General features: G+C 40.9%; 2 protein-coding genes and 1 pseudogene across 3 annotated transcripts in view; all 3 read left to right on the top strand.

Annotated features, from left to right (window-relative positions):
- CANX (calnexin) overlaps nt 1-7,523 on the top strand; it is a 32,518-nt gene extending 24,995 nt beyond the window's left edge. For both annotated transcript variants that reach the window (XM_027548447.1, XM_027548448.1), the window contains 5 exons: nt 970-1,185; nt 2,083-2,202; nt 3,083-3,209; nt 3,392-3,471; nt 5,364-7,523. In XM_027548447.1, the coding sequence (XP_027404248.1) occupies nt 970-1,185; nt 2,083-2,202; nt 3,083-3,209; nt 3,392-3,471; nt 5,364-5,417 (597 nt within the window). In that variant the 3' untranslated portion in view covers nt 5,418-7,523. The remainder of the gene's footprint in view (nt 1-969; nt 1,186-2,082; nt 2,203-3,082; nt 3,210-3,391; nt 3,472-5,363) is intronic.
- Nucleotides 7,524-9,404: 1,881 nt separating this feature from the next.
- Nucleotides 9,405-20,630, top strand: part of MAML1 (mastermind like transcriptional coactivator 1) — a 61,980-nt gene continuing 50,754 nt past the window's right edge. Inside the window, exon 1 of the mRNA XM_027548446.1 lies at nt 9,405-9,996. Coding sequence (XP_027404247.1) covers nt 9,676-9,996 — 321 coding nt within the window. The 5' untranslated portion in view covers nt 9,405-9,675. The remainder of the gene's footprint in view (nt 9,997-20,630) is intronic.
- LOC113896756 lies at nt 16,403-16,545 on the top strand (annotated as a pseudogene).

A 20,630-nucleotide genomic window follows, 5' to 3' on the forward strand; every position in this document is an offset into this window, starting at 1 on the left:
AACAAAGTAAACTTCAGAATTACGAGAGAACTTATGTTTTGTATTGAAAAGATGAACCTAAAAAGTGGAAAGACGAGCTTTCATAATTGCATTATAACTTAAACAAAAGGGAAGACGTGTGGTTTGGACGCCCTGCTGCCATGTGGCGGGGTGCTCCAGCGTAAATGTCCACACTGGCAGTCTCTGGTAGCGTGGATAGGGGACTGTGGTGAAAGTTGGTCCTGACCATGAGTTAGCCCGTTGTTTGACCTCGGTATCTTCAGCTATGAATGCTGAAGCTCAAATGAGATGATCATACCAGTGGTGATACCTTAAAGCTTCAGGTTTACCGTGGCTCTGTAACAGTTCCGACCCTGGTCTCACTTCTGTTTCTATCCCAGTCAGATTATTTAAAATCATTAATTTCTACTTTACAGCTTACTTCGAAATGTAAGTTGTATCTCTACATATAGACTGTGTATACTTTTCTGTTTTAAGTGTATTTTAAGTTGTGCAGGCAATAAGAAAAGTTGCCCCTTAGCTGTTTTGTTGACGGCCATTTAGGTGAATTTCCATATTTGCTTTTAGAATCCTTGCTACAGTAATTTTCCTTGTACTTGTCTGAGTATATGTGGTAACTGTTTCTCTAGGTAGTTGTCTGAGGTGAAATATCTGGTTGAAGAAGTGTGTTCTGATTTATGCTCCCACGCCTACCAGCAGTTAGTTGATAAGAGTGAAAGCTCTTGGAATGTGCCAGGTAGAGCAAGGTGTAGGTCTGAATCAAGGTCATCGGTGAAACTGAAAGTAGAAATTGGAGGTAGTTGGAGTTCAGCCCTCTTAGAGGCATTAGTAGCATTTATTGTTTTCCTCCTGTTAAGTTTCACACTGTCAGCACTTACTTCACAGATAATGCAGAATTCATCTTATTTAGGTTCACTATAAATTTGTGTTGATCATTACTGAAATGATTTTTTTAAATACTTTCTCTAGGGAATCTGGAAACCACGGAAAATACCAAATCCAGATTTCTTTGAAGATCTAGAGCCTTTCAAAATGACTCCTTTTAGTGCTATTGGTTTAGAACTGTGGTCTATGACTTCGGACATTTTTTTTGACAACTTTATTGTTTGTGGTGATCGAAGAGTAGTTGACGATTGGGCCAATGATGGATGGGGTCTGAAGAAAGCTGCAGATGGGGCTTCTGAGGTTTGTGCTTCCTTGTTTCTTGTGCATTTATCTCTTTTATAGGTAACTAATTGCTAATGTTGTGAAGAGCGATCTTCTAAGATTTGTCTTTTCCCTATTTGGGAATGTTGTCATAGAAAGTGTGACCTGTGTTGACTGAAGACAAAATACTGGGGTTTTGGACATGATTTCATTAGGTTAATACAAAGATTTTAGAGTCTATATTTGTGTTATATGCATGGTATTTTTTTTTTTTTTGCATGGTATTTCTTTTAAAATTGTGTTAAAATACAGTTAACAGGGATTGACATATATACTACTATATATAAAATAGATAACTAATAAGAACCTATTGTACTGCACAGGGAACTCTATTCAACACTCTTTAATGACCTATATGGGAATAGAATCTAGAAGAGGAGATATATGTATAACTAACTCACTTTGCTGTACAGCAGAAACTAGCACATCGTAAATCAACTGTTCTCCAATTTAAACAGTGTAAAAAAAGATTTAACAAAGTTTTCCATTTAGGATCTATTTTAATGCACTCTTAAATATTGAATCTTGGTTTATTAAATAAGTGGAGTTTTCAAATAATTGCTCATAAGGCCAAATTGAAAATTGGAGACACACTAAGAAAAAGAAATTCTTCATTCACTGATCCCTGAGGTTAAGAAACTTTGCAGGTAATTGGGAAGCCAGCTTTCACACCTAGGAAAGAGAAATACCCTTGTTGATAAAGACAGCAGGAAAACTGAGACTTTTATTTCCTTTTTACACTGTGTGGACATCTAGGCTTGAATCCTGAGAAAATGGTGTCTGAGCAGTGCCATGCAGGAATTTAACAGTGGGACAGTACTGCCTATATTTAGTGTCAGAAGCCGACCCTGAAATGAGTGCTGTCTTGTTTTCCAGCCAGGTGTAGTGGGGCAGATGATTGAGGCAGCTGAGGAGCGCCCGTGGCTCTGGGTGGTCTACATTTTGACTGTGGCTCTGCCCGTGTTTCTTGTCATCCTCTTCTGCTGTTCTGGAAAGGTATGAGTTGCCATTGCTTTGTTTTGTTTTATTTTGATTCACTCTTACCATGTTAAAAATAACCAGGATATATTGGCAGAGGTTTTTCTTTGTAGCAGCTCAGTAATGACTGGGCCACATTTGGTGCTGACTTCTGAAACCCTGTTATTTTCAGTGGCCATTTATTGTGCCCAGATGGAAGTAGGATTGTTAGCCCCTCAGTTGCTAGTCTAGTGTATTGCTCTCCTTCGTATTTGGCAGCAGCTTTCTGAAAGAAAAGAAGGGGGAAAAAAAAACTTAGATATGAAACTGACCCATCTGGGCACAAACTAGATTTTCCTGCTGGCATACCTGTTTCTGTTCATATACTTCATAATTCAATCTTTGATTTCTCATTATCCATTTCTCTTTTCAATATTCCCCCTTTCCCCCGAACACCACATACAGGAGTAATACAGCCTTTATTGTAGTTTTTCTTGTTTAGTCTTTGTTATATGGAATTAAAAAAAGAAGAAGAAAATTTTGTTTAGGCCCTCTACTTCTGCTTAAGAAGACTTGTGCTTCATACTGCATTCAAGACGTTTTGTAACCTGATCCCCAATCTTCTTTTCCAGCTTTATCCTCTGCCACTATTCTGCCTATTTGTTAGCTCAGTCACCTTTGACTAGCTAGACTTACACATTCCTGCCTGACCCCTTTGCTTCTACTGTTCCTTCTACTTGAACCACACATGCTCACTGGAGAGGAAGCTCTCAGGCAGGAATTCCTTCTTACACATTTCTTTGTACCTGCTCCAGCATACCACTTGTACAGAACTTTGCTCATAGGCATTCAATAATTACATGGTAATATAATACATAAAATATGAACAAACCTGTTGTGCTTTGGGGGAATATTTCAGAAACAGGCCAGCCCTGTGGAATACAAAAAGACTGATGCTCCTCAGCCAGATGTGAAGGAAGATGAAGAAGAAAAGGAAGAGGAGAAGGAAAAGGGAGATGAAGAGGAGGACGGTGAAGAGAAACTTGGTAAGAAGTAGACCCCAAAATATCTGCTCTGAGCCAGCACCCTAAGATGTTGCTTCAAACTCTTATACGCACATTACTGTCAGGATTGTTTTAGACTCTAGAAGCGTGTTCTAATGCTAATTTTCTAGTTACCAAAAAATAAGTGTAAGATTTTGCTCAGTTGTTTTACTTTGACTTCTTAGAAGAGAAGCAGAAAAGTGATGTTGAAGAAGATGGTGACACTGTCAGTCAAGAGGAGGACGACAGGAAGCCTAAAGCAGAGGTAATGGAAAGTGGCAGCTCAGGGGAAGGCGCACGTACGGAGAGTGTTTTCATAAGATAGTTTTCAGTGGCTACGACAGTAAAGATTCTGTTATAGCCAATTTTGTAAAAGTGGGATTCTTAGCATTAAAAAATTCAATTTTTTAATTTTAAATTATATCTGAATCTCAAAAATACTTTCTGTGCTGAAAATGGTTTTCTGTAATAAGGAGAAGGCAAGGAAGACTAGTAAAGTGCTTTCTAGTAATGGTAGCTTCAGTTGTTTACAGTTCTGTTTCATCAACTATCTCTCCTCACTGTGCCCTTAAAACTGTTCCTTGGACAGATCACTGCATTCTAAAATTTTTGTCCCTCTTGCTGATGAATTCATTTGTTCATTCATTCAGTAAATATGTCTGGAGTAATTGTTAGTGAACAAGACAAAAATACTCTACCTTTGAGGAGCTTAATTCTAGTGGAAGGAAACAGTAAGCAATGGGCATTTTAAGGAAGTAAATGAACAGTAAGATAAAAAGCAATGAGCTATGAAAAATAAAAAGAAGACAGAAAAAGGTTTTGGAAGTACTGGGGGCAGAGTGAGTTGTACATAATTTTAAAGATGATAGGCCTCACCATAGCAAAAACTTGAAAGAGGTAAGAGGCTTTGCCGTGGAGATGTCCATGGGAAGAGAATTCTTGGAAGAGCAAACCACCACTAAAAGGACCTGAAATGGTAGTCTAGAAGGCCAGCATGGCCAGTAGATTACGAGGATGGAGAAGAAGAACATGGGGAGGGCTCCAGGTTGGGGGAGGCCTCTGAGGCTGTTGTATGGGACTTGGCTTTTCCTGCTAGTGAAATAGGCAGGCATCATAGTCTACGGGGCAAAGGACCGATGGGATCTGATTACTCTGGCTTGGATGTTTTCTGCAGACCAGGGAGAATCAAGGAGCCTAGTTAGATTACTGTACTAATCCAGGCAAGATATGGTGGCTCTGAGCAGGGTGATAGAGAAGGACATGAGTTTCTGATCTGGATTTCTGATCGGATTGGACAGACTGGATCTGATCCAGTCAGGTGGATTGGATATGAGGTATGAGGGAAGGAAAATAGTCCATGTCATTCTCACCACGGTCCCTTTTCTCAGCACTTCTCTTTCATTCTGATCCTTTCTGGAAACTACCCAGTTTTCATTTCCAGCTACCACAACTCTGCCCTTCTATTGATAAAGGTCAATGCTGTTTATATTTTCAATGAATATATTCTGTCTCAACTAGAATGCAGAATTCTTTCAGGTAGGGGCCAGTCTATTTTCATATTCCCCCAAATTCTTCACACAATAAGTGGGCGTAGCGTAGAAAGCACTGGATTTGTAGTCTTATTTCTTTTAGGCTGTGCCATGCAGCATGTGGGATCTTATTTCCTCAGCTAGGGTTCCAACCTGTGCTCCCTGCACTGGCAGCATGGAGTCTTAACCACTGGACTGCCAGGGAAGTCCCTGGGCTTGTAGTCTTGAATATTATATGAACTCTGCTTGGGCTTGGATAGCCTTTAGTCCTTATGAATCTGTGCTTTCTCAGCCTCAAAGTGGGACTAATATGTCCATAGACCAGTGGATTATTCAGGATTAAGCAGGATAACACATGATAGCCTGGTGTTTGGTCCTTTTTAAAGAAAATATTGATGGGTTAGGTTTAGAAAAGTGCACATTTATGGAAAACAAAGACTGAATAATAACACATGCACAGTTCTACCACCACTGACCCAATCATTGTTTTTGGTGCATTTTTTTCTAATCATTTGTTTGTTTTTCCTCAAATGAATTATACTCAGCTGGTTGATCCTGAAAACTTGGTGAATTTTTACTTTAAAAAAAATGCTAATTATAGTGAATTTCTTGTTTTTTCAACCAACAGGAGGATGAAATTTTGAACAGATCACCAAGAAACAGAAAGCCGAGAAGAGAGTGAAACAATCTTAAGAACTTGACCTGTGATTTTTCTCTCCCTCCCCTCCCCCTGCAAGTGTGGGTCCTAGGAAAGGACCTGGCACACCTTGGGTTGAAACTCAAAAAACTTTCCGATGCACCACCATCAGCAGGTCCCAGCTGAACACTCGCCCGTGTAATTTTAAACATCTAGCAGTAAATAATTGGAGTTGTGACATAAAGGACCCTGTTTCTGTAGAGAGAAAAGCTTAACATAATTGTTGTGAAATGTAACATGAAGCAACTAACTTGTAATTTTTTTTGTTTTTAAACATGTTTGTTTTTTTAAAATAGAGTGATAGAACTTTGCCAGTCTTTAAAAATCTTGGCTTAATTTAATATATTAATCTGTCCGTGCAGAAATAAAACCAACCTTTAAAAATGTTAGGGGAATGAATTTGAAGTTGGTGAATTGTAACTGATTTTAAGTTTGGTATTATGAAACATTTAAGTGTCTTTGTCCCCTAATTGATAATCATGTTTAAAATGTAGTCATTTGTGGTTATAATCTTGTTTTGCTTGCTTCCATTATTCAATGCCTCCTAAGGAAAGTGAGAGTGATTGGATGGAAGCCCAAATTTAAGTAAAGATTGTTTAAGTTATATTAAAAATAGACATACAAAAAGAAAAAGCATTTCACTGGTTGGTTAGACTACAAAGTATGTGTGTTCTCTTGCCCTTGCAACAGCTCAGTTCCCACACAGCTTTGCAGTCAGTGGAAGAGGTGGCATATATGGCACTCAGGCATCATGCCATCCTTCACACGCCAGGAGCGTCTGGGCTCCAGCCTTCTCACGCAGGTGGCTTCTCAAGGAGCTACCACTGTGTGTGAGCTCCAGAGTAGGTGCAGATGTTTTCATCACATCTTCCACGTTGTTGACACTGTCTTACCTTCTCAAGTTCCCCAAATTCCCGAGAGCTTTCTCCTCTGCTATGCATTTTGTCTTCACAGCGCAGCTTGCAGTCCCTTGCTAAAGATGATTATAAGCTCTGCATAGTGTTAAGCTTTATTGTGGTTATGTGTATGTTTCTTCTTCCTTTGTTAAGCAGACCCACACCTTTCCAGGTCAAAGTACAGGATAGAGTGCTATCCTTCATCTTTACCATTTCTTTTACTCCGTTTAAAGACTTCAGAAGTCTAATCCAGAGTTGAGCCAATTCAGAATTGACTGTAATTGAACACAGGCTAAAAGTATTTATGGGGGGAGTGACTTTTAGCATGAGTTTTCTGATTTTTGTAGCTGCTAACCTTTTAAATCTTTATTTGCAGTTCATGTAACAGTTGTCTTAAATTACATGATAAAGCAGTCCTGTTCAATTTTTTTTTTAATGTGGCTTGTAGAATTTTTAATAAATGAGCTTAGGTCTGTTTTTTCATGTGGAATGCAGATGGGTGCTATCAGAGCCTCTCCCCCATCACTATAGTGTAATAATATTATTACACCACACTGAAATGTATTCAGAACTAGATTTTTTTTATTGTTTAGCTTTATTGTTTCTTCAGAGGTGTTGCAAATGTACCGATGATACTGTTTCTTGCACTGAATATATAAACACTCCAGAGTGTTTATATTGGGGAGATATTGGGGAGGAAGTATATTCATAAAAGATGAAGGCTGTATCTGTTTATCTTCAATTTTTTACTTGTTCACTTAAATTCTTATGAGGGTGGGATGCATTTTCTTGCTGTTCAGTGCTTTATCCTTTTTCATCTGTCATTCTGTGGTCACAGTGACCTTAGCTATGTAGCAGACTTTCCCAAATGTATTGAGTGCAAATAAACAGTTACTTAGCAAGACCTGAAAATATGTCTGCAGGTTTCTCCTTGAAGTAAGCGTGTGGGATCGTTGCATTCTAGAAGTCTGCCGCCTTCACCCTGAATTGACATTGTATGTCATGCTTCCCTTACGGTTTCTTCCAGCTGAGTTGTGGAATAATGAGTATAAATCAGTAGACTCTTCATTTGCAAGATAATTTATCATATCCAGGGTAATTCAGCAATGTTTGTCTACCCTCCCCCCTAGTCCTTGGTCTGGGGGGAACCCACGAAAAAACAAAGCTAAATAAAAAGTCTTTTCTTGGTTCTGTATTCCACTTTGTTGAAGATACAGCCTCCTAATTAGAAGTCTGACATTAATGAACGAACAGCAGCAGTATTCATCTCTTTAAAAGGCACTTATTTTATATGCTGGTTATCTGCCCCATTGATATAAAATGCCCACTGCATCAGATGTGTTCCTCAATTTCTCTTAACCATAACACACTCCACTTTTCTCAGATTGTTGGGTTTACTAAATGGTGTTCCATTAAAGTCCTGTGTTAAGCATCTGCTTTTGACTGAATTTCACAAATAACCTTCAATTTGTTTTACTGTTTCAGGAGTGGGTTAATCTTCCATTAATTGGCTACTACAGGAAAGTTTGCTAATACACAAACTGTTATGAACAGTAAAATAGTTATTACTTCATCTTACCACATGAAGGTGAATATAATTCAAAGTAGGCTTTGCATCTTTTTCCTGTTGGATTGGGGTTCAGTAATTTCAGTTGTATAGGATGACTAGCACCTCAGAAGAAGAGTGGTGATTTGTAGATAATATTCTTGTAGATTATGGAAACCATTTAACTTCAAAATTTTTATTCAAAAATAAATGACTTTTGGAATCAGACTCCATCTTTTATATTCCTATTTAGGGATATTTTAGAACATTAGGTCAAAACTTTATGTAGTATTAGGCTTTTGAATTGCTTTCTGGAGAGTACACAAAATGTAGTGCTCCTAGTTACAATTATCTTTCCCATTAGAAAGGAACTTTAAGTCTGGTGTAAAATTTATGTTTGAAGAATGGTAAAAGCAGGACTGTTACGGTGTTCATGAGCCCTAAGCACTTTTGCTTTGGTGGGTCACTTGTATTTTTTACAGCATTTGTATAAAAACAAGTACTATTTGAATAAAGACTTGATTTTTTCTGCTGCTTTTAAAACATTTTCATTGGCCTAGTAAGAAGTTACTGTACCAAATGTTTGAGCTGTCGATGGTGTCTCATTTTGTAGCCTTTTGGCACCTCCTGTTTGTCTTTAGCAGTTAGGGTGCCAACAGGTATTGGCACCCTAGTTTCTCTTGACCCAACAGACTGTCATGTTTGATTGCTCCTGTTTTTACCCCGTCTCCCACTTCCTTTGCCTACTAGGTATAATACTAGAGTGTAATTGTTTTTAGTTGGATTTTGTCGTCTGATTCAGTTTTACCTAACAGACCATCTTTTAAACGTAAAACTTGCAGGCCAGGCTCCCCGTGTTTTTTTTTTGTTTGTTTACTAAGGCATCATCCTTTGCAGTTCTACTGTGCCCACCCCCTCCCCCAGGAGACTTCATATCCTTTTCATGTCGGCTTTTTTTCTTTTAGTAGTTGTAATTTTTGAAATACTTTGATATAAGGGCAGATACTCTCGATTCAGAACAGCGCATGAAGAAACCTTCAGCTCGAGTACGATTCTTAGCAACTGTGAGGCTGAATGTGAGAAGTGAGGTCGAAGAAAAACCGATGACACTGAAAAAGCGTGGCTACTGTTGAGCTTATCAAACCCGAATTTAAGAAGCGGTATGAAAATGGTGACTCGCTATGGTGCCAGACCAGCATTGGGTCTGGCGGGTTACGCCGCGCCTACTGCCCCTCTTTCCGCGGCGGACCCGGAAAGGCCTGTTCGCGTGAGGCGGCGTCTAGAGCCAGCTTCTGTTGGTCACACTCAGCTGAGAGTTGAGGACCGAAGCCCGCCCAGCTGCTTCCCTCCGCCTGACTTTGAGAGTTCCTTTTAAACTCCGCAAGGGAACAGCCCAGCGGGCCTCTAGTGTGCGCGGCCCCGCCCCTCGGGCGGCCCGCTCTTCCTTCTCTAATTGGCCGCAGTGTCTGTTCATCAGCTGTGACGGCAGGGTCGGCTGCCGGAGCCCCGCCCTCTTCCGAGAGCCCCGAAAACAATTTTAAGATGGCGGCGGCGGCGGCGCGGAAAACAATGGGGCCGGGCCGGCGGGGACAGGCCGAGGCCTGAGGTGGGCAGCAAGCGCCTGCCCGGGTTGGGCCGAGCGGGGCCTGAGGAAGACCCCCGCCGCGCGCGAGCCCGTTCCGCAGCTCGCGGGACCATGGCGTGGCCGTGAGGCAGCCGGGCAGCCGGCGGAGAGCGGGGCGTGCAGTGCCAGCCGGCCCGAGAGGCCCGCCTCGGGCCTGGCCCGTGCAGCCCGCGGCCCATGGTGCTGCCCACCTGCCCCATGGCGGAGTTCGCGCTGCCGCGGCACAGCGCGGTCATGGAGCGCCTCCGCCGGCGCATCGAGCTGTGCCGGCGCCACCACAGCACCTGTGAGGCCCGCTATGAGGCCGTATCGCCCGAACGCCTGGAGCTCGAGCGCCAGCACACCTTCGCCCTTCACCAGCGCTGCATCCAGGCCAAGGCCAAGCGCGCCGGCAAGCACCGGCAGCCGCCCGCCCCGGCCCCAGCTCCGGCCCCGGCGCCAGCGGCGGCCCCGCGCCTCGATGCTGCCGACGGCCCTGAGCACGGCCTCCCAGTCGCGGTGAGTAGGACCCGGGGAGCAGCCCCTTCTCTGGAGATGCTGCCCCTCACGCCGCCCAGGGCCCTTTGAGCCTGCCCCAGTGCCCGCAGCCCCTTGGGTCTCGCTCCGGGGAGGCTAACATGGCTGGGACTGAGCGGTTGTCATCTGCGGGAAATGGCACTGTGGCGTTGCCTTGGGAAAACAGGATCCTAAGGACCGACCTTAAGGCCCCGGCAGGGAAGGCTGGTGAACGGGCGGTGAAACAGTCTTCTTCCAGACTTGATTTCGAAATTCTGAGAACTCTGTTTTGGAACAGACTGGCATTAAAGTTGCCTGTGATAATGGCCTCATTTATTCTGCAGCTGTTCTTTGAGTCCTTGCTCTTTGCAGAGTCAGGGCTTAAATATGGAAATAAGACGGACTTCAGTTGACCAAATGAAACTGTTCTGAATGGAAAGTCAAGAATCTTTGGAAATCTTCGTAAAGACATAGATGTACAAAAGAATTCTTTGTTTAGGCAGCTCTGAAATTTGTGGATTTGTGATTCCAGCAGAATTTTTGGCAGTTCCAGTTTTAATTAGAAGCCTGTGTAAAACCTCTGATGATATTAGAGTTTGTTGGTAAATTATTACACCCTTTTGGGCTCTCAGTAGTGCTAGGGAAGTTTGTTGCTTAGAGGTTTTCCTTCCTGAAACTACTTAGAAGGTTCGTTGCTATTGTTTTCTTGGTAATTTAAAGTTTAGAACAAACGCTACCAATTTAATTTCTGTGTATTTTTATAATTCACGCCTTTATTCGGTCTCACCGGGCTGTTGGGAGTACTCTTCCCTAATTAGTTTTCAGGTATTTAGTCTTAACCCTTTAAATGCTATGACCCTCACAGGCCCTATGCTCGATTTGTATTATTTTTCCTATTCTCTCCCACACCAGTCAGGACGGCTGGACATCTCATTGCTTATTGTTATCAATTCTTATATAGTCAGGACTCCTCGTCCTCACTTTTCTTCTCTGTAAATTGAAGATGTGTCTGACTTCCTCTGGGATTCTTGTAAGATTCAAAAAAAATGAGTGTCAAGGTGAAAATACTTCATAAATGGGAGGCTGCCTGTAAGACCCACCCGGTCACCTCTCAGAATCTTGACATTCTTCAGGTCCAGTTCGTCTTCCTCTTTAAAACCAGTTTTTACCCTGCTCCACAGCAATTAGAATCTCCTTTGTCAGAACATTAAGCAAATGCATTGCCTGTGCTGTTTTAAATATTTTAAGCACATCATTGCATGCTACCTTAGAAGTGTCTTGAAAACTAGACTGTAAGCCCTAGGAGACACGGAGGGGTGCAGCTCAAAGGAAAGACTTCAGATTTTGGGTGGTCATTCCATTTAAGTAAATAGTGAAAGCCCATTAAAAAAAATCTCAGTTTTACACACAAATAGTTGCCTTGAACACCCGCTAGAATATACATTAGTAGTGATTCAGTTTGTTTAACAAGAGTAAGAATTTAGATCCTCTATGATATTTTTAGCCCTAAACTACTAGAGAGAAGTTGGACATGCTGTTTGAAGAGAAATGAGTCCTGAGTGTGTTAGAACTTGAGCCTGGCCTGTTAGCTACTCCTTTGGGTGATCAGGTGTGTCGTGTTATGTTGGTGTCTTATCACATTAAACCTTGACCCGTGGGTTTCCTGAGTTAAACTTTAGAATGGAATTGCTCTACTGCCTCCCTGCTAGGAAGAGGGACCCTGTTAACTTCAGTCTCCACATGGTTCTAGGTGAGCTCTTTGGCTTTGGAGTGAAGTTTTAGGAATGGAAGATGAGTGTCTAGTAGAACCCGTTTTAGTGGCTCCTTCAGTTCAGAGAGAGGCAGAGTTCTTGCCTTTTGGCCTTGAGAGAAAGCACAGCTTTGCCCACAGAGATGGAGTGGAGAAAGTGATTATTGTTTTTTGACAATTCTGTGTATGTATTTGATCTAATTAATATTCTTTAGTGAAAGTCATTTCTGTCTCTTTGCAACCCCACGGACTATACAGTCCATGGCATTCTCCAGGCCAGAATACTGGAATGGGTAGCCTTTCCCTTCTCCAAGGGATCTTGCCAACCCAGGGATCGAACCCAGGTCTCCCACATTGCAGGTGAATTCTTTGCCAGTTGAGCCACCAGGGAAGCCCAATACTCCTTACATAAGGAATATTATTCTTATTTTTTCCAAAAGTCCTGTAGTACTCGTAGGCATCCGTTTCCTAGCAAAGTTACCATCAGCAAACCGTTTGTACAAGTGAAAATGGATCAAATCAAATTTACTAGTAGAGTCCACTCTCTGCTTGTTTTTTCCCCCTTCTTAGGATATTCCACTACAGCAAAATCTTGACCAATATCTATTTACGGTAAATACTGTTACAGATGAATCAGAAACTGTGCTTCAGACTTTTTCTACTCTAGTTGTCAAGGAATGACCTTATTAGGTTTTGTTTGTACTGCGTGTGCTCATTGAAAACCAAACAGTAATTTTCTAGTGACAGGATTGACTTCTTTTTATTAGGGATGCCACATAATAGAGAATTACCACTCACTTTATACAAACATTAATTCTGTCATGAAAATAGCCTTCTACAATAGCTTCAACATTTTCTTTTGGTAAAATGTTACAAAGGTTTATGCCTGGCCCCCTTGGACAGCGTTGTCATACTTTTGCTGCTTACTTCTTAAGTTGTTGTAATAGTTACCAAGAAATTTGACAGTTCCATGTCAGCCATTCATGGAAGTTGCCTTTCCTGCTTAGTTTAGGAAATTATATTGTTTGTTAGGAAAGAATTACCAATACATTGTTAATTGTTTAGGAAATAATATTTCTGTCACTCTCTTTTTAACTTTTATCTATACGTAACTACACAAATAGTGCAAAGAACACCTGCTTACCTTTACTTAGATTCTGCCCATTGTCGTCATCGTTCCTTATTTGCTTTATCGTGTCACACATACTCTTTCTGTCCTCTCTACCTTTCTGTCTCCCTAAAAGTTCTGTTCTCTGAACCATCTGTGAGGACACTGCACACCTCTCTACCCCAAACACCTCAGTGTGTACCTTCTAAGAGTTAAAGATGTGCAGAATTTTAATAATTATTTTGTAGACTGAGCCTATGTAAGAATTATATAAATAATAAATTATTTTCAGAGAGTAGGTGTTTCTGAACATGACAGACATTGTGGGATAATTTTAGAGAAAAGATGAGTAACATGGCTTCAGGATTGCATTTCTTCCTAGAACGTTCATGACCTTGTCCTAGCATCTTTCCTTTTTTATCAGTATCCCCTTTTCCACTGGGTCCTTGCCTTTAGCTTGAAGCATGAGCAGATCTTCTCCTTTCTTTTGTCTTTTCTCACCCTCAAAATAGTGTCCTAGCTCCTTCCTTCCCTTTGCCCTTTCCACCGCACTTCCCATTTGCTCATTTCCCCATTGTAATCTGCCTTCTGCCTCTTCTACTTTTCCGAAGCTGCCCCTTAAAGGACACCAAAGATGGACTTGCCAAATTCAGTGGTTTCTTAGTCATCATTCTTTTTGACTTCCTCCTTCCTAAGACTCTTCTGTTAGCTTCTACTCTCTTCTGATTTTCTTTCCAGCTTTCTGACTTTTCCTCCTGCTTTCCTTTATTAATTCATGCAAAAAATATTTGAGTGCCCACTGTAGGTCAGAACATTTTTTGGTTGCTAGGGATACAGCAGTGAACAAGACAGACTGAAACTCTGCTCTCATGGAGAGAGATCAATAATTTTTAAAACTAATTTTAAGTTATAATAAATGCTAAGAAAAAATGTAAAGTGATGTGATTCTGAGTGATTTATAGTAGCAGTTTTAGATATGATAGTAGCAGCTCTGTCTTAATTTGGGCTGAATGACAGAAGGTAATGAGTCAGCTGAAAGTTTCAGAAAAGAACATTCCAGTTAGAACTACCACCAGAAAGTTTCTGAGGCAAGAACCTTCTGAGCTTGCATGAAGGACAGAAAGGAGCGACAATATGGGCAGAGCAGCCGGCAGTCGGCTGGTGTGAAAGCTGGGTAAGCGAGGGTCAGATCAAGTGCAGGATTTGAAGGGAAAACATCACATAATCTGACATTTTTTAAAGGCCACTCTGATGCTGGAGGGAGGGTGGGATCGGTCTGGGCATGAGTGGGCGCAGTTCGGGCTTTTGCAGTGGTCTAGGCTGGAGCCGTTCGTGGTAGTGCAGATGGAGAGGAGGTGAGTTCTGGATAGCTTCCGAAGGCAGAGGTGACAGAGGGCGGTGAGGGGCTAAATGGATTGGATTGGAGGCACATGGAGGGAGTTGAAGGGAATTCCAAGTTTTTTGGCTTGAGAAATGTTCTTTGGACACTTTTAAAATAGTCATGTTCCCTAGTTTTTTTCACTCAGTTTTCTTTTCTGGGGTTAATGTCATTGATTCTTTCATGCATCTATCACCTATAATAGATTCTTCACATCTCTACCCAGGGTCAAATGCAGCTGTGTACTGCACATTTCCACTTTGATTCCCACGTTATCCAAAAGGGACTCTCCGCTTTTCTTGCCAGTCTTACGTTTCTTCAGAGTATTTTCCCTTGTCCAGTCAACCAAAGTAGGGGCTTGGGAATTATCCACCCCTTTTCTTCATTTCCATCTTTTTGTTTTGGCTCTGTCCTGCAGCATGTGAGATCTTAGTTCCACAACCAGCGAGCGAACCCGTGCATTGGGAGCACGGAGTCTTAGCCATGTACCATCAGGGTAGTCCCTATTTCCATCTTTGAGTTGGTCATTTGTTCACCCAACATTGAACTCCTGCTGGGAACCAGGAATTGTGGTGCCAGACCTATGTCATGTAGTCATCGCAAAGCCCTGTTGAAGGCTGTAAAACCTATGGGAATACTAGGAGAGGTGAAGTTTCACCCTTGGGTGAAGTTTGGAAAGTGTTACTTCTAAAGTGGGTCTTAATATTTTGCCAGATGTTTTCCCAAAGGGTGTTAACATGAAGCACTAATTTCATGGGCTATTAAAAGAGTTCTAGAGTTGCACAGATTTGGGTGATACTGGAATAAACAAATTTAAACAGTTTCCTTTATTGAGGAGGTTTCCAAGCATTTAATAGCTTAATATGCATGTGGGCTTGCACTCATAAGAGCAGGGAACATCTAATAGGGTTTTGATCCCTTTGGAAAACTAGGCAAAAGCACAAAACCGTGACAGTGACTAATTCTTTGAATTTAAGACTTTAAGTGCCAGAGGCTGGAAGATAAAACTGGAAAGGGAGGAGTCATATCACAAAAAGCTTTATGTTTGATACTGGGTGTATGGACTAAATAATTTTGAAACATTGTGAACCTCCCTGACAGATTTTTGTTGACATTTTAAGCTTATCAGAATTATAATGCATATGTCGTGTTGATCAATAGTATACTAAATTACCATAACTCAATTTAAATGAAATATATGAACTAAGAACATTTATGTAACACATGAAGTACTACGTATGTTTAATGTGAATCAGCTGTTTTAAAAAGAGAAAAGGGCAAAAATGCTATTTATAGCGGCAGAGGATATAACTTCCAGAGAATCATAAATGTTAACATTTTAAAGTAAAATGATTACATCACTTTTAAAAAATGTCTAGTGGAATCTGAAAACTTTAGTGATGTGCTTTTGTCAGCCACTTAAAGAATGCTTTTCTATAACAGAAATTTCATTTTTCAATTAATTGATTTTTCCTGGCTGCACATGGGCTTTCTCTAGTTGTGGTGCGCAGGCTTCCCCTCGTTGCCGTGACCTCTTGCTGTGGAGCACAGGCTAGGTAGGGTGTGCAGGCTCGGTAGTCGTGGCGCGTGGGCCCAGTTGCTCTGAGACGTGGGATCTTCCCAGACAAGGGATCAAACCTGTGTCCCCTGATTGGCAGGTGGATTCTTGACCACTGATCACCAAGGACGTCCCGGACATTTTTCTCTTGAAACTTGCATTTCTTTTTTCTTTGTCTTTATTGAAGTCTAGGTGATTTACAATGCTGTGCTAGTTTCAGGCACACAGCAGAGTAATTCGGCCATACACACATGTGTATCTGTTTTTTCTCAGATTCTTTTTTCCTTATAGGTTATTAAAACTATGCAGTGAATTCCCTTTCTGCTCTTATTAAAGTCAATTTATAAGGAATTCCCTGGTGGTCTAGTGATTGGGACTCTGCTGTTTCACTTCAGAGGACCCAGGTTCGATCCCTGGTAGAGGAAAAAATCCCACAAACCCCATGGTGCATCCAAAAAAAAAAGTTGATTGATACAAAAGAATATAGTAGCATTTATAAGATTATATGTGTTATATATATTTGATATTTTAATAAGTTATTATAGTTAGTATTCAACAAACAACATGCATTATACATTTTTATAAATAACTTATGCAGAAAAGTACAGGTTTATTATACTTACCTGGCGATCACCAAGGTGGTTTTCCCAGGTCAGTCCTTCGCACTCCACATGTGCTGACTCCTGCGATTCCCCAGACGTGGGAAGTTCGCCTGCATAATTTGTGGTAGTAGGGGACTGTGTTCACGTTTTCCCCTGAAGAAAAAAAAAAGTACAGGTTTATTAGACTTGCCTCTCAGTGAGATGGAGGAGGCTTTTCCGCCTAAATTTGTTCACATAACTGTGGCTGAATATTACTTATTGACAAAATGATAGTTTTTAATTCTATTCCTATTTTTTTGTCTTTACAAATTTAAGTTCCAGAAATCCTTGTTTGCCTAAGCATAAAAGAAAGGAGGAAATTTAATTCTAGTAATGTTCAAGTTTTTGAAATTTGAATTGTATGCCCGAAATCACATAGTGATATGTATCATCAAAAATTAATTTGTTAATTAGACAACAACTTGGTTAGGTACACTGTCAGTTTTAATGAAAGCAGAAAATTAGAGACCATCTGACTTATAAAAGGATAATCTCATCATCAGTCATTCACTTTCTCACCAAGAAATGTAACAGAGGCTTTACCAAATCTTATCAATTGATTGTCGATTATACCTGTTATTCTTTCATTTAGAAGGATCTTGTATAACCTAATTACTCAAAATTGATTGGGAAAATAAAAATATTATTCACTTCAGTACACCTTTGGCAGTAGTTTTTGATAAATACTTTTATCCACTTCAGGTATGTTTTCATCAAAACCTTAGAACTGTGACTGTCACTTGTTCACTGTTTGCCAGTGCCTACCAGGTAACCCAGTTGGCAGAATCAGTCTTCATTGTCTGGTTAATCAGCTTCCTGTCAGAAAAGGTTTGACTTCATTTTTCAAATACACATAATACCATACATCCCATGAGTACCATCTCACTTCTGAATTCTAAGGGAGAGAGTTGAACAGTGTGGAGCCTTGTCGTGAGTTTTATTGTCCCATCAGACACTGTGCATTGCCTGCATGTGTCTTACTCATATTAAGCATTCTTTTGAAGCGCTGTATGCTATTGGTGAGTTGAGGATGGAAGAATGATGTTTCTATGATGAAAAATATCAGCACTCTGGCGGCCCACTCTGCGCAGTCTAATTGAGAGCGTCCCAACTCACAGGCTGAACTTTGGCAAGTTAAGTACTCAAGGCCCTTAAGTTAGTGAAGAACTACTGTGCCTAGCAGAGCAGTGTAAGACGCTGTGGTATTCAGTGAACTTTGGAGCAGCATCCGTGTTGCTGGCCTGGTGGAGCAGCCTGTCATTGAGGTATTACAGCAATTGGCACCATGGAAATGAAGCCCATATGCAGCACTCCAAGATCCCTAAAATGCTTGGATTGCAGTTCTTTTAAAATAACCTAATTTCTCTAGATGTCTTTACATGTATGCCCTTCCTTAGTCACATAATGCCTGACACCTGCTCACCATTCAGAACTCTGCTCATGTGTCATCTCCTCTAGGACCTCTTCTCTGAGGCCTTTCTCTAGCCAGGCTGGGTAATTAACCTCTGCCAGAACAACCACACTGTACTTTAATTGGTGTGTTTGCTGCTCTCCATTAGACTGAGCAACCTGAGAGCAAGACCAATAACGTAGCACATACCTGCTACATACTTGGCAGTCAGCAAGCATTTGTTGAATAAATGTTAATGAGATTGTGGAAGGAGCTGTGAATTGGGAGTCAGAAGCTGTATGTTTTTAGGCTGGAGTCATGTCAGAGGTGGACTTAACAGAGGTGACCGTAGCCCCTGATTTATACTGCCATGTTCATCGTGGCCTTGTTCATAATAGCCGAGAGGTGGGAACAATCTTAAGTTTCCATCAGCAGATGAATGGATGAAGAGAATGTGACATATACATACAGTGGACTATTATTCAGCCTTAAAAAAGAGGGGAATCTTGTCATATGTTGAAACGGATGAATCTTAAGGACATTGTGCTAAATGAAATAAACCCACAATATTCAGATATCACAGATATCTGAGATATCTAAAATAGTTGAACTCTTAGAAAGTATAAAATGGTAGTTGCCAGGGGCTGGAGGGAAGGGGAGAATTATTTAATGGATGTGCAGTTTCAGTTTTGCAAGATGAAGAGCACCAGAGATGTGTTGCACAGCAGTGTGCATACAGTTATCACTGCTACTGCACTGTACACGTAAAACAGCTCAGGATGGAAACGTTTATCATAAGGCTTTTGGCCACCTTTTTTTCCTAAGTATAGTTGAGTTGCAGTGCTGTGTTACTTGTTGCTGTATAGCGAGGTGACTCAGTTTTACATACACACACTTTTTCATATTCTTTTCCATTATGGTTTATCACAGGACATGGAGTGCAGCTGCCTGTGCTATGTAGCAGGACCCTGTCTATCCATTTTGTATATTACCAGTTTGCATCTGCTAATCCCAAACTCCCAGTCCAGCCTTCTCCCATTCCTCACTGCCTTGGGAACCACAAGTCTATTGTCTGTGCCCCTGATTCTATTTTCATTTCATAGATAGGTTCATTTGTGACCACAATATTTAAAAAGTATAATATACACAGTATTTTGTATATTAACTACAAAACAAAAACTATAATTTTCTAAGTCATATGCCTGCAAAATTTTTAGCAGTTATAAGGGTTTTATTTATTGGCCACGCCATGTGACATGTGGGATCTTAGCTCTGTGACCAGGGATGAACCTGAGCCTCCTGCATGGGGAGTGTGGAGTCCTACCACTGGACAGGCAGGTGGACTGGATCCTGCATGCTCCAACTAAGAGCCTTCATGCCACGACTAAGACCTGGTGCAGCCGAAAGAAAGGATAAGGCTTGTCAATGGTGCTAGAAAGACCAGAGTCATTTTAAGTGTTAATAAACATTAATAAAGAAAGATATGATAGATGCTAAGATTTTCTGCCTAAATATAGTACAAGGAAGAACCTCATATGTATGTATCTTTAGTCCTATATCATATCTTTATTACCATATATGAATAAAGTCTGTTAATCTAAACAAAAATAAAGGTTGATGCTGTTAATGAGCACAATGCATGCAGGCGAGATAAAGCTGTTTATGGGCCAGGAGTCAAAAAACCTGCATGCAGTGAAAATTTTGGCCTAAAGTAATCTTGTGATTTTAGGCATGGCACTTACAGCTAATGCTGTAAAGAACAGTATTGCATAGGAACCTAGAATGTTAGGTCCATGAATCGAGGTAAAATTGGACATGGTCAAGCAGGAGACGGCAAGAATGAACATCACCATTTTAGGAATCAGTGAACTAAAATGGACGAGAACAGACATTTAATTCAGGTGGCCAGTATATCTACAACTGTGGGCAGGAATCCCTTAGAAGAAATGGAGTAGCCCTCATAGTCAACCAAAGAGTTCAAAATGCAGTAGTTGGGTGCAATCTCAAAAACAACAAAATAATCTCAGTTTGTTTGCAAGGCAAACCATTCAACATCGCAGTTATCCATGCCCCAACCAGTAATGCCAAAGAAGCTGAAGTTGAAAGGGTTCTGTGAAAACCTATAAGACCTTACAGAACTATAAGACCTATAGACCTTATAGAACACCCAAAAGACATCCTTTTCATCACAGGGGACTGGAATGCGAAAGTAGGAAGTCAAGAGATACCTGAAGTAACAGGCAAGTTTGGCCTTGGAGTACAAAATGAAGCAGGGCAAAGGCTCACAGAATTTTGCCAAGAGAACGCACTGGTCATAGCAAACACCTTCTTCCAACAACACAAGAGACAACTCTACGCATGGACATCACCCAGTGGTCAGTACTGAAATCAGATTGATTATATTATTTGCAGTCAGAGATGGAGAAGCTCTATACAGTCAGCAAAAACAAGACTTGAAGCTGACTGTAGCTCAGATCATGAACTTCTTAATGCCAAATTCAGACTTAAATTGAAGAAAGTAGGGAAAACCAGTAGGCAATTCAGGTATGACCTAAATGAAATCCCTTATGATTATTTAGTGGAAGTGACAAATAGATTCAAGAGATTAGATCTGATAGAGTGCCTGAAGAACTATGGACAGAGATAAGTAACACTGTACAGGAGGCGGTGACTGAAACCATCCCAAAGAAAAGTGCAAGAAGGCAAAATGGTTGTCTGAGAAGGCCTTACTAATAGCTGAGAAAAGAAGAGAGGAGAAAGAAGAAGTTATACACAACTGAATGTAGAGTTCCAGAGAACAGAAAGGCGAGAT

Source organism: Bos indicus x Bos taurus, chromosome 7 (assembly GCF_003369695.1).
Source record: "Bos indicus x Bos taurus breed Angus x Brahman F1 hybrid chromosome 7, Bos_hybrid_MaternalHap_v2.0, whole genome shotgun sequence".
Classification (NCBI taxonomy): Eukaryota; Metazoa; Chordata; class Mammalia; order Artiodactyla; family Bovidae; genus Bos; species Bos indicus x Bos taurus.